The sequence below is a fragment of the Phasianus colchicus genome, chromosome 1 (genome assembly GCF_987193195.1).
Source record: "Phasianus colchicus chromosome 1, bPhaCol1.hap1.1, whole genome shotgun sequence".
Taxonomy (NCBI): Eukaryota; Metazoa; Chordata; class Aves; order Galliformes; family Phasianidae; genus Phasianus; species Phasianus colchicus.
The window spans coordinates 50,148,602-50,162,353 of record NC_143436.1 but is presented as its reverse complement, the minus strand read 5'-3'; the positions used below and the strand labels follow the sequence as shown (position 1 = coordinate 50,162,353).

The 13,752-nt window shown below is 49.3% G+C and overlaps 1 protein-coding gene across 3 annotated transcripts; it reads right to left on the bottom strand.

Moving 5' to 3' along the window:
* Positions 1 to 5,960: 5,960 nt before the first annotated feature.
* CENPM (centromere protein M) lies at positions 5,961 to 11,963 on the bottom strand. 3 transcript variants are annotated; one of them, XM_031600282.2, is made up of 7 exons: positions 11,820 to 11,963; positions 11,421 to 11,500; positions 10,135 to 10,233; positions 9,296 to 9,375; positions 8,167 to 8,258; positions 7,230 to 7,364; positions 5,961 to 6,528 (listed from the first exon to the last, which is right to left on the bottom strand). In XM_031600282.2, exons 1-6 carry the CDS (start codon positions 11,874 to 11,876, stop codon positions 7,239 to 7,241), a joined length of 534 nt encoding a protein of 177 aa, XP_031456142.1. In that variant the 5' UTR covers positions 11,877 to 11,963; the 3' UTR covers positions 5,961 to 6,528; positions 7,230 to 7,238. The 3 variants fall into 3 exon arrangements, with proteins under 3 accessions (XP_031456142.1, XP_031456143.1, XP_031456141.1); XM_031600283.2 differs by having other exon boundaries at positions 5,961 to 6,283; XM_031600281.2 differs by having other exon boundaries at positions 5,961 to 7,364.
* Between the last annotated feature and the right edge of the window lie 1,789 nt (positions 11,964 to 13,752).

Genomic DNA, 13,752 nt, shown 5'->3' with positions numbered 1-13,752 from the left:
TGGGGTGGGGGAGCGAGTGGCTGCTGAGCCGAAAAGGCCCTGCAGCAGTGAGCTTGGCACCACCATACAACTGGCCCTAGGCTCTGCTGGCAGCATTCCCTCCAAGTACCCACAGAACACAGAGAGATGGACCACCACAAGTTGCAGCACTGAGGAGCTGTGCATCCATGCAGCGTCCCCCACCATCCCAATGAAAAATGCAGAGGATGAGGGCAGTGCAGTTTTTAAGTCCCTTAACCATCTTGTCTCTGAGCTAGCTAACTAGGACTGCAAATCCCTGGTGATAATCACAGACACCATGCCTGCGAGCTTTCCCTCGGACCATTCATTTTGCTTGATGATGCTTTAAAGAGACATCTAATGAGGATAATCTGATTCAAATCCCCTCTGCTTTTGGATAGGCAGACCAATTTAGTCCCCCTCACACTCCTTCATCCCCCATGGCTCTCTTTATTTCCCCTTCTCATATGAATCACTCTGGGGTTTCCTTTGCTCTTTGCACTGCTATTTCGATTTTTTGATATGACCACCGCAATCAATATTCACTCAGTTTAGAGCCTCATTAGCATGAAATCAGATTCACTTTTTACTCACATCCTCCTGGCGATACGTTGCTGGATGGCACTTCAGCTCTTACATCAGGTGCAGGAACATCACAACCTGGTTACAAACTTTCCTCCTTACCTGATTAAATCAGAACCGCTTACAGGAGATCCGCACACCCAGCCCATAATCAAGTCAAGCTTCGGGGAGGGAGAAGGTCTCAATCACAATTGGCTTTCAACGCAGAGCAGATGGTGAACGTACCTCCTATATAATTTATAGGACACCATCACTATGTATTAGTCCCATGCAGTGGCTGAGCAAAGCCGCACCAAAGCTCAGCATGCTGGCAGCAGCCTGGTGCAGGTGAGAGCCGACATGCATCCTGGATGTGTGGGCTGGGGGATGTCACCCATCTGCTTACACCCGTGGCACGGGGCAGGGGACATAATGCCACAGCCCCCACCCTGGAGGGGGTTACCAGGACTGGGGCAAACGCCACCCAGCCCACCAACTTGTATACAAAGTAGGTCAGCATTATGCAACATCTGCACACAAGCTGCTCCTCGGCGTTTCCCCAGGAGCAGCTCTCACGCAGCAGCAGGATGGATGCTGGGGTGCTGTGAGGCCAGGCACCAGGCTTTGCTGTGCTCCGCTCCTTTCAGTATCTAAAGGCAGGCTATGAGAAAGAAGGGGACAGACTATTTAACAGGGTCTGTCAGATAGGACAAGAGGAGATTTCAAGCTAGGGGTTTCAAGCTAAAAAAGGGGAGGACTGGACGTAAGGAAAAAAGGGTGGTGAGGACTGAGGCAGGTTGCCCAGAAAGGCAGTGGATCCCCATCCCTGGAGAAATTCCAGGTCAGGCTGAAGGGGCTCTGAGCACTCTGATCGAGTTGTAGGTGTCCCTGTTCATTGCAAGGGAGTTGGACCAGATGGCCTTTAAAGGTCCCTTCCAACTCAAATGATTCTGTGATTTTAGGATTCTCTGCTTGCATGGCTGTGTATACAGTTTGCTGGGGCTTCTGAAGGCTGGGAGGGGGGAGGGACAGGCAGAGCTGCAGCACCTGTGTCCATAGTGCCCACGACTCCCTCCCCTGCCCTTCACCTCAGCACCTCAGGGCTTCCCTAGCTCCAGCACCTTTGATCAGCACAGAGCACCTGAGTCATGGGGGGATGAGGTTTAATCAAGCAGTGCTGGCCCACGGCTGTGCAGAGAGCCACAGGTAGCTACAGACAGCACCCAGCTGAACACGGCTCAGGCTCCACATCTGTCAGCTCTGCTGAGCTAAAGAGGGAGCAGAGTAGGGGAAAAAAGCCATGTGTATTCATGCTGGGGTGATGCCAACACTGCTGTCAAATGGAGGCAAGCAGCCAGCACAGAGGCGAGGAGAGCTCTGAGCTGACCATTGCCAATAACAACAGCATCTCACAGGCCCCTCAGCCTCCATAAGAGCTTGTGGGTCACGCCGTGAACCCCAGAACATGGAAGGCAACATGGCACATTTATCTGGGCTGTTTTAGGTATTGCCTGTGCTCACAGCAATGTCCCTGCATGGATCCTGCACACAGAACACCCGCTCTTGAGAGCGATGCCTCAGCTGCTCGGGGCACAGCTCGCTGCAGCACAGGATGCAGGGGGACAGAGGACACAGCAGCCCACGCACAGGGACCAGCTTTCCCAGGGGGAGGTGACTTCTCTCTTTGTTTTCATCTTCACCCCACCTCAGCGCTCCTTCCTGTGACGTGCAGAGCCCCCGGGGCTCTTGCACCCAGCCCGCAGCTGCACCTGGCCCAGCGGGGACGCGTATGTAAAGCACAGGCTCTTTCACACACCGCTGACTTCCTCTTGCCAAGGACACAGCGAGGAGGATGGCCACGGCTTCCGTGGCCGCTTGCAGAGTCAGACGTGCCATACGGCCCCTCGTGACACAGTTAGCCCAAAGGGGACCTCAGCACCACAGCACGTGGCAGCCCCTCCTGAAGCCCGTGGGCCAGGAGCTGCTTGTTTGAGGGGGCTCTGAGCGAGGCACGTCACCCCCCGAGCCTCCCGCATGCCACTGCTCCTGTGCTCCAGCTTGTCACATCCAAGCCAGCCCGAGGGGATCCATCCTGCCTCGCATCTCCGTGCCGTATTAATATTTAACGGTGAGGGAGAGAGAGCCAGAGACTTTGATTTCTCCCACCAGCCAGCTCAAGGACAACTCCGCAGCACAGGGAATCTCAGTGCTTCAGAAGGTGGGTTTGGGCCGGTTTACAACAGAACTCATTGCCCCAGGAGAAGGGTGAACTCAATACTCCATGAGAAGGGCTTGGTTTTAGCCCCGCTGCCACAGGGACGGACACCGAGCAGCACAGACGCACTCCTTTACCTTACACCAGAATGATGGCAAACATCAAGCTCTGCTCATCAGGACAATGCCAGCCCAGATTTGCAGCCCCAAGGACACCAAAACACAATGCCAATGTCAGCTCACTCCCACTGCAGAGGAGGCAGCTCCTGTTTCATGTGCAGTGCCAGCAAGGCGCAGAGAATTATAACACACGTGCCCAGAGTCATGCAAGAGATCAGCTACAGAGACCAAGGGAGCCCAGGGATTCTGGCTCCAGCTCTGGGCTGCGCCAGCTCTTGTTCTCTCTTGCATATAAATCCTTTTTCCCCACCAGTGAAGGACAGCTGGTCAGCAAGCAGAAAGTGGCAGCTGATCAACAGCCGGCAGCGACATGGCACATCAGCGCAGGGTGGGAAGCAGAGAAGGCGCAGTGAGCAGGGGGAACTGCCAGGTGACTTGGGCCAGCAGAAGGAGGCAGAGCAGCTGGGGTCTGACCTGAGCAGAGCCCTACAGAGCTTCTATAGAGTCAAGAAAGGTCAGAAACCCCACAGAAGGAAACACCTCCTCTGCTTTCATGCTCTTTCCAAGGCATGCAGCAGACCAGATACCTCTGCCATGGCTCTGCAACTCAGGGCAGCACAGCAGAGTCTTTCCTTGCCTCCCTATCCCAGCCAAGCCCTTGCCAACTACAGATCTCATGAAGTAGAGACATTTGGGTTTAACCAAAGATCTCCAAAGCTAATACAAGAGCTGGCCTTGAATCTAAATCTCTACCACCATTCAAGGTTTGGAGGGCAGGCAAATTGCCTGTGCTGGGTTTATCTCTGATTGCTGTTGCAGGACAGAGATCATTTACTCCAGGCCCCATAACAGTACACAGCTTCTTTCCCCTGGTAGCACAGACTGAACATACCATGTGTCTTATTATGCCTAAAAATTGGTCTGATTTAACTGATGCGGTTGCAAACCCAGCAGAAAAAAAAGCTTCTCTTGGAAAACCTGGGCCAACAGAGAGCTATAATCCAAGCAGCTAATGCTAACTGTGCCCATTTGTGCTAAAATCTCTTACAGAGCACCTCCATGAGCAGCTCAGCCAGCCGGGTGAGGACACAAAATCTTTCTCCCGTGGGCCACACTGCAGCAGCAGGCAAGTCCTCATTACAGCCTCACTCAGCGCTGCATGACCAAAGCTCACTTTAGTGCAACTGGTGTAAGCTCTTCTATGCTAATCAAACTGCTTTTACACTAATTTCGCTGGCACACAACTGACAAAAATATGTCCTGACAAAGTAAAGTAGCCAAAGTGGCAAAGCTCACAGGTACTTTTGCTAGAGAGGGAGATTTTTCATTGTAGACCTCCAAAGAAATAGAGAATCGAGGCACAGAAAGATAAAAATCCAGAATATTTCTATTAGTTTAGGTTTCAGCTAGGCTGACCAAGCTCCTTCGTGATGTTTGAAGACAGCAGAACCTGAGTGAGTAGCCTTAACTCAACTCCAGGCCCTCCAAATCTCTGTTCTGAATCCAAGTGCTACTTTCACAAAGCCATTATCAGATATTAGCACTGGCTACTCCATCTAGATGGGGGGTATCCTCAGCTGCCTCATCTGCTCAGCATTGTTATGTCCTGCCTCAACTAATAGCTGACAGTTCCTAGAGGTATTTACACAGTTGTAGCTGTAGCTTTAGATGTGTCCCAACGACTTTCAGTTGTAAAACATGATGGACCTGAGACACAGTGTCATATTCTTAGATACGCTCCACTTCCCCTGCCAGTTCTATTAAAGACTTTTTCCTAAGAGTAAGAAAAATATTTGCCCCTAGGTGAAGTGAGACGTTGCTCTTAAGGAACTAAATTTTATTCTGTACCAGCTAGGACTCAGCCACCTGTGGGCACTACCACCATTACCTCTCTCCTTAGGAAGTGGTAGAAGGAAATACCGTATCTGATTCACTATGTTTGAAAGCGTTGGACAGCAACACATGGGGGTTGCTACAGGGGTGAACCAAAGAAATTTCATTTTCACCAATTAAAATACAGATTTTACCCAAGACCGGGAGTTTTCAGGGGGAATCAGAGAGTAGTCAAGGAGATGAAAGTCTCCTGACCATACAGCAGTTGCAAAGAACACACAAGAATCACTCTTTTCTCATTTGGTGCCACAGGCCTTCCTCTCTTCCCCTCCCCTGACTGCACCTGTACACTGAGAGCGAATTGAAACCAGTCTATTCTGAAACACGGTCTCATTTATTCAGAGGAACTCAAAGTCAGAGTGAAGCTCAGCCAGCATAACCAACAGAGAAACTGGTGTTTCAGTCTCTGGTGGTAAAGTCCTTGCAGGCACTGGCAGGATCGCAAAGCAAGCTGAAAGTAGGGCAAGCCCATTAAGCTCCCCATCCTTCTTACATGGCCATGAGACTTCGCACATCTTTCTCCTCTGGGTTTTAGCCATAGTCCAGCCCTTTTGGACACCATAACACAGCTGAGCGGTTTAGCTCCTTTGTTCCAGCTGACAAACAACCTATCTCTCCCCTGCCAGCAACAATACAACTGGAGCTGGGATTTGTGTGTCCTCTGAGCAAGGATACAGGCTTTGCGTCTTGCTGAGCTGTCTTTGCAAGGACTGCCAACACTCACAGCTGATTAAGCCTGCAATGCTGCTTTCTCCTGCTCATAGACAGATGTCAGAAACAAGCTAAGCAAAACAGCACATGCAGCTACAGCTCCGCATCTAGGAACATTAAAGCACACACTATTGGGGATTAAGTTAAACCAGAGAAGAGCTTAACAGATTCTGTCAGAACTTAATTTCTACCTGGCATGCAATTCTGGATAAGAAACAGCCCAGTATTTCAAGAAACAACCTATTCTGTAAGGTGGCTCAGTTCAGCTTACAGAAGCATCGTATTTTGAAAGGTTTTGCCACCACCATGTGGCCGAAGCAGTGACTGCAGCCTACCAAGTCACAATTCATAAGATATTTGAAATGCCAGCAAGGACCAGTTTCACTGACTGGTCTAATTGGGAAAAGCATTCATAGGTTTTAGAGCCCATCTCACAGACCTAAACAAAGAAATCATACAAATTAATGTTATATATTTTATTAAAACTCTAAAACACACTACTGACTGGCAGTAAGAATAAGGCATGAATTACTGCTGATAGGAAGCTATTAGTTAAATAATTGCACACATCATATGCCCAACTTGCAAGAGTCACCGTGTGTTTTCAGTACACTGCTATAGTCCAGTTGGCTTTCATATCTCTGGTCAGCTGAAGAGTGCAGAGCCTCAGCCCTACAGATGCTGGAGGGAAGAGTGCAGTCCTACAGCTCTCTGAAGGTGAACTGCCCAATTTGCAGAGGCTTGCTGGAAGCCAGCAACTTTCATTATTCTCAGATTTGGTTCTCTGGGAGCATGAGAGAGAAAAAAAAACGAAACAAAGCAATTCTGTAGTTTTAATTTGGGAACAGGGGCTGATTTTCAGTAGCAACTGCGTGTTTCTCCTGCTGCAGCCTGCCTGTGAGGGCTGTAACCCAAGTACTGCCACATCTATTACAGCGCTCCTCTCTTTTCCTTCACAGAAAGTTTGACATCTTCAGAAAAATCTCTCCTTGGTTTGCAGGAGCTGACTTGCAGCAGCACAGTTCACAGCTGTTCAAATCAAATTATTTTGGGCTTAAGAGATAGAGCCTTTTTCTCTAAAGATTTAAAAGAAAGCTAAAGTGCTAGATTATCTCCTTCAGTCCCTTCCTCCCTAGTTATGTGCCAGGCATGGAAATGCTGAGCCCTTCAGTGGGCAGATGCTCACACAGCTGGATCATTAACTGCCAATTGCAGCATATCTTGACACTGAAGGACTGCCTTTCTCCCTTGTTACTCTCTTGGTGGGGAAACAAAATCTGCAGTGAGGTTCCGCATTAGTCCAAGGTGCTGTATTTCTGTTGAGAGGAAGCAGAAGCCTGCTGCCTCACCTGCTGCCTACAGAAATTAAGACACTCAACCACGATAAGCAGCATCTGGGATTAGTTGCCTGTTTTACTGAGAGAATATGTCATTCCTGACCACTAGCAAAGTGGCTGAAATCCAAATCCATCACACAGTGGCATTCAAATGTAACAACAGCTAAGGATCCCTAATTCAAACTATCCTCTCCTCACCTATACTTTATTCACTCAATAGGAATCAAAATTTATTATTATTATTATTATTTTTTTTATAGACTAGCAACTACAAACAGCTCTGGGTGAGTGGTTGTAACAAATCCGGCAAGAAAGCTTCCCAATGCAATTCCAACTGCAGCAGCTCAAACGCCTGGAAGCAAAGAAAAATGATGAATCTGGATAAATTCTCACATCAAGAGGCTAATCACCAGCAGAGTTCCTCATCAGCAAGCTGAAGTACAAGGCAGAAACTCCTGGTACACGACCAGCACAGATCTGTAGCATCCGGAGAAGTCGCTGAGCGGTGGCAACTCGTATCCCTTCCAGCTGGAAACAGAACAGAGAAGTTACTTAATCAATAGGAAAAAAAAAAGAAAAGCAGTGATTAACTGTGATAAAAGAAAGAACTGGAACCAGCTCTAAGTATGATTCAGAGCTGCTAGTTACAGAAAACACCCATGAGATTCATTTACTCCCCAAATGCTAGAGGAGGGGCAGAGTTATGCCAGCTGAAAACCCTAAGAAAGTTTCAAGTGCTCAAACTCACTGATTCTGATTTGCTGAGAGAGGCAGCAGCAAACAGAAGGACAGCCAAAGGCATAAATATTATCTGCTGATAAGGAAGCAATTCCTGATGATAGAATGATTATTAAATGGAAAAAGTAAAGGGTGCGACTGCTGCATGCCAACTTCCGTAAGCTTTTCAGACCAAGTGGATAACTGGAAAGAGTAGCAACTCACACTACAAAATAGCATGTGAAGCAACAAAGCCTGGCTAACAGGAGCACTGTGTGGGCAAGGACACACAGCAAACAGCTCCGGGGCTCCCAGAAAGAGAAAACACTTTGAGGAACAAATGTACCAAGGCTTTGCACCTCAGAGAAGCTTTTCATAACTTAGGCTTTGTTTCCTGAGGCTTTGAAGTAGCACTGCAAGGTGCAGGAAATCTGTAAGACTCATTTCAAGGACAGACTCTTGTATCTATTCTTGCAGGAAGTCTGGTCTCTGACACCACTTACATGTGGCAACAACATACGTACGTATATTTATTGCTAATGTAATGATGTGACTGAAGATCAGAGAGCAGCAGAATTCCCAAATCCCTTCAGATACCAAATAGGCACCTCACCTCCAGCTCACAGAATATCACAGGACTGCAGTAGTCTTCTCCCAGTTTCCAGATGGCATTCATCTCTACGCTGCAGTTGTTCACCCTGCCAACTACAGAAGTTTTCTTCATTACAAGCCCCATTATCAACATCCAGTGAAGAAAAGTATCAAGAAGTTCTGCACGTACAAAATGATCCACAGCTAATTTTGACAGCATCATAGAAGGTAAAGCAACAGCGAGCAGTACAAACAGAATGGTACAAGATGCACAGTGGAATTAGCACAGAAGTCTTCCATAATACTGACAGAAGGAATAGTATCGCCACATTACTGAGTACTGCAATGTTAACATTTGGGATAAGGGATCAGACAGTACTCTATCAGCAGGACAGAATCTTCCACTCATTAATCAGAAGGCCTGACAGAGTATTCATATCTCCAAGGGCCTCACTCCATCAGGAGAACCATAGCACAAGACTACACTAAGGCTCTTTCTCACCCCTAAATTAGGCCTTCTGAACCCTAAATTCCAGGGACACAGCACTTCTTTTACAACACCCAGCAAGATGTGCTGGCGCTCTCAGTTTCTCAGATCTAAAGTAGAGAAGTGATGCAGGAAAGTACCCTCTTCACTGAGGAGAGAGAGAGAGAAAGACAGAGAGAAAGAGAATTATATGAGACACAATGGGGCCAGACAGCACACAACAGGGATCACAGTCTTGTACTAAAAACCATACTTAATAGTTTAGTAGCTCATCCACTTAAATTCATTTTATTACCACAGTATCATATGCTCCTCACTGCTAATTGAGACTATCGTTAAGACTGATCTGCTGGAACAGATACAACAGCATTCTGGAATGGCACAGAAAAATAATTATAAATTAATATCACAATTTGTATTCAGGAATGAGGGAAAGGAGATCTGAATGGCAAAAGCAAAAAGGAAAGGGCAAGTGAGAAAAGAGAACCATGTTTTACCCAGGGAAAAATATAAGCAAATGAGCACAGATATATTTAAACAAAACTTTGATAAATCTACTGGCTGCTTTTGTTCAGTTTCAAATTAAGCCACTCCTTTGCTTTAAGGAATGCAATAGCGAGCTGTTCTGCTCAGAGGGGAGGGAGGGGGCAGATGCCATACGTACCCCCTGTGACAAGGAAGCACACTTTTCCCAGGAAGAATCTGACATCCACATAAGCTAGTGAAGCTTGAACACTCTTCAAGCTGTCAGAAAAGCACAGACAATCCAGTTGGACAGGGAGGTAAAACCAGCACAGCATGAGGACAAAAGGAATAACTTTCAGAAGCACAGTTGGAAAACCCGTGATGTTAACATCTGCTGATTTGTGAGCCAGCAGAATTACGCTAAGAGCATGGCATCAGGGATCTCTGGACTACCCACAGCTGTTTAATAATCCATAAAATATCCTTTCTACTCAAGACTCAACAGTTAGGCTTAGTTTGAACTGTGTCCTAAAAGGTTTGCGAATGCTAAGCGTCCAAACTCATTAACATCCAATGAGACTTCAGTACTCCTTAGGCTCTTTCAGAAAAGCAAACCCACACATTTCTGCAGCACCATCTGTGCTGTAAGCGTGCAGCTGGGCCGTCATTTTGGTAAATGAGAGCCCAGGATCATCAGCCAAAAGTCAAGTAAAAAGATGCTGACTTTTGTGATCTAGCAAATCTTTGCTGATGGCCTGGGGACACAAATATGATTTCTACAAAGATGAGACAGTCAGCCCCTGCAGACCTTTCCTTTCTGACTGGAGACTTACACAGAGTTGATGCCATGTGGCCAGCAGTGCCAGTGAAATGGGAACACGGGCACAGCAGCTGGCTGATTATTAGGTAGAGACATTCTACCACAGCAAGTCTAGGGTTCAAAAACCCAGTGATTCCAACACAATAAAAATGTAGATTAAGGCATGAATTCAAGAAATAATATCAGTTTGCTCCCTTGTATTTATGCTCTTCTTTTACCTGTATTTGCTCTTGATGTCAATAACAAATGCAATCAGATCTATCCTGGGCCGAAGGTGATCCCTCTCTGGAGGTAAGGGGAGGGATGATGCAAGGTGGCTGAAAGAAAATAAATTTGCCAGTTTAACAAATAGTTTGGCAAGGCAGCATCCACTTAATCATAACCACACATCCATTGTAGCTCACCACATAGCACATTACCAGGAAGCCAGCTAACTATGAAATAATTAGGCACCAAGGAGATATAGAGATTTTTTTGGATTCTCATCTCTCTCTTAAGCCTATTCTGAGCTGCTGGCAGCCACATACTTACTAATCCCAGATGTTTAATAATGGAAGGCTTAATGTAAAAAGACTCCTAGAAAAAAAACCTGTCCTTATAGATATGTATGGCAGTCATAGCATTTAACTCTTAATAGACCTTTCCAAGGAAGCGAGCTCTGATGCTCCACGAGTATATTTTGCTACACTCACTGCTTTCTCAAGTGAGAAATCCGATATGTATCGCTTGTATAGCTTTATAGGGGAAGTGCAACTGGGGGAGAGTTCAGTGCTCCTGTGATACCACTACTCTTCCTTTCACTGCCTCAGAATGCCACTGCTGATACAGCTGTGGGAGGAAGCAAGGGCTTGTATCCCCTCCAAAGGCATCTGTAGTGCACAAAGTATCACAGAATGGATAAGGTTGGAAGGGATCAGGGAAGAATATTAACAGCATCACGTTTTTTGGAAGATCATAAAAAAGATAAACTGGAAGAACAAAGCTCCCAAAATTTCCATTTCTTTCTCAACACGCTTCATCTCTAGAAGCCGAAAAAGAAACACTGCTTTTGGTCTCCTTGGGGAGAGCCACTTGTAGCAATTAGTCTTAGAGACTGCACAATTTGTCCCAGTTTTCTTTTATCCACGCACAGTTTGTAGCTTTGTCTGCCAGTCTCTGAACGAAGGTGTTTTGTTTCCTATAAACAAGGAAGAAAACACTGAACAGAAGCATTCCAAAACAGCACAAGATATGAGCCAAGTGTGACTAAAAGGCGTGCTGTAAAACAAACACCACCATACACTGACGGCGATATCTGGGGAAAAAGAAACCTCAGGAGCCTCCAGACACACGTTATGAGGTGTCAGTGCAAGGGGACACAAAACCCTGCAATGCCTGTAGGAAATGGGACGTGTAAGTGCCAATTACTTCCACCCCCAGCTTCCAGTGACAACCAGACTTCTTTCCCATAAAGCTGGCCGTGCATTAGCGGGGCAGAACCACCCCTTCCTCCCCGCTCACTCACATGTTGATGTTGAAGTCCTTCTTCTCGCACAGCATGGCCTCGGCGAGCTGCTGCTGCGGGCCGCCCTCCGCGCCCACCAGCTGCGGGGCGACAGGCAGAGGACACACGGGGTTAATCTCATTTACATACGGCAGCCCGACGGCCTATCCCGGCAAAGGGACTGACCCTCTCATTTGCATACGACAGCCCGCCGGCCTATCCCGACGGAGCGGACGGGATCATATCTGCATACAACGGCCCAGCGAAGGGGGAGGAGGGGCGAGGCCACCGTCGCCGCCGAGGATATGCCCGCCGTGGGGCTGAGCGCTGGGCTAGCGGGGCCGGGCCGGGCCGAGCGGATCCAAACCGGGCCGGGAAAGAGCTGGAGGACCGGGGACTCCCGGGGCACCGCAGACGTACCAGTATGGTGGCGCTGTTGAGCTCCGGCAGCTTATCGAAGGGCCGCAGCACCGCCATCCCCGCCGCCGGCCGCGCGGCGATTTGAAAATGGCCGCCTCGCGTGACGTCACGCTGGGAGCGGGGCGGGGCCGCGCGGCGCGGGTGCGCGCTCGGCGGGGAGCGCGCCGCTTATAGCAGCGGAGGGCCGCTTATAGCAGCGGAGGGCCGCTTATAGCAGCGGCGGTGGCGCTGCTGGGGCTGCGGGCTTTGCGGGCGTGCGGTGCGGCGAAGCCCGGGCTGCGTGGTGGCCGGCTTTGGGAAAGGCTGGTGCCTCGTCCCCGGAGCTGTCCTTGCCCCGGGCTCCGTCCTGCTCTTTCCTGGCCGTCCCGGTGCTGCGAACGCAGTCCGTGCAAAACCGCGGCGGCCACGGAGCTGTCATCGCACGGAGGAGCCCAGCCGTGAGGACGGGGCGCGCCGAAGCCTCGGGGCCGGCTCCCCTCCCTGCGCTGCTCGTCGCCCCGCTCTGCGGAGCTCCCCGTGCGCAGAGACTGACGCGGATACGCGGATGCGTTTTCTCCTCCGATGAGCCCTGCAGGGGCTGCGATGGAGGCTGACATCACTCCTGCTTTGATCCTGACAAAGGCGGACGGCTCAGCTCGTCGCCGGCGCCGCGGCAGGTGAAGCAGAAGTGATGGCGGATATTTCTGGCTGCCGCAGCGGTCGGCGGGGGGAAGGGAGGCTGCGGTCAGGGCAGAGCTCCCCGTGTGCTCTGCTTTCGGCCAAAACGGCGTTCATAGCGCAGCGATGGTTTGGCTGTTGCTGAGTGATGGAAGCATTTGCCAGGCCGGGAAAGCCACTGCCTTTGTGGCATTGTAAAGCCATGGGGAGCTGGCCAAGGGAAGGCTTCCTAGGGGATTGCTGCGTGCCAGCCGGTGGGTGGTGAGACCACCATACTGGCAGTCAGAGGGCAGCTGTGTTGCTGCTGGTCAGCAGTCTGCAACCGGTTGCATTGTGACTACATATATATCTCTATGCAGTTATCGTTGCCTATCTATGTTCCTCTTCTGTGTTAATAAATAGTTTTTATCTCAAGTCACAAGTTCTATTCTGCTTCCAGTTCTCTCCCTCATGAAGAAGTGGGCCCATGAAAACCTAATGAGGTTCAATAAGGCCAAATGCAGGGTACTGCACTTGGGTCGGGGCAATCCCAGATATTTATACAAACTGGGGGAAGATCTCCTTGAGAGCAGCCCTGCAGAGAAGGACTTGGGAGTCCTGGTAGACGAGAAGCTGGACATGAGCCAGCAGTCTGTGCTTGCAGCCCGGAAGGCCAACTGTGTTCTGGACTGCATTAAAAAAAGGGTGGCCAGGAGGAACAGGGAGGTGATTGTCCCCCTCTGCTCAGCTCTTGTGAAGCCCCATCTGCAGTACTGCATCCAGGCCTGGGCCCCCAGTACAGGATGGACATGGAGCTCTTGGAGTGGGTCCAGAGGAGGACCACTAAATCAGAGGGCTGGAGCACCTCTTCTACGAGGAAAGGTTGAGGGCACTGAGCTTGTTTAGCTTGGAGAAGAGAAGGCTCCAGGGAGACCTCACTGTGGCCTTCCAGTACTTGAAGGGAGCATATGAACAGGAGGGGGAACGGCTGTTTACAAGGGTGGATTATGATTGGACAAGGGGGAATGGTTTTAAACTGAGATGGGTGGTTTAGGTTAGGTATGAGGAGGAAGTTTTTCACTCAGAGGGTGGTGATGCACTGAACATGTTGCCCAAGAAGGTTATAGATGCCCCATCCCTGGAGGTATTCAAGGCCAGGCTGGATGTGGCTCTGGGTAGCCTGGGTTGGTGACCCTGCACATAGCAGGAGGGTTGAAACTAGATGATCATTGTGATCCTTTTCAACCCAGGCCATTCTGTGATTCTATGATTCTACCCCAACTGGGGAACAGCATAC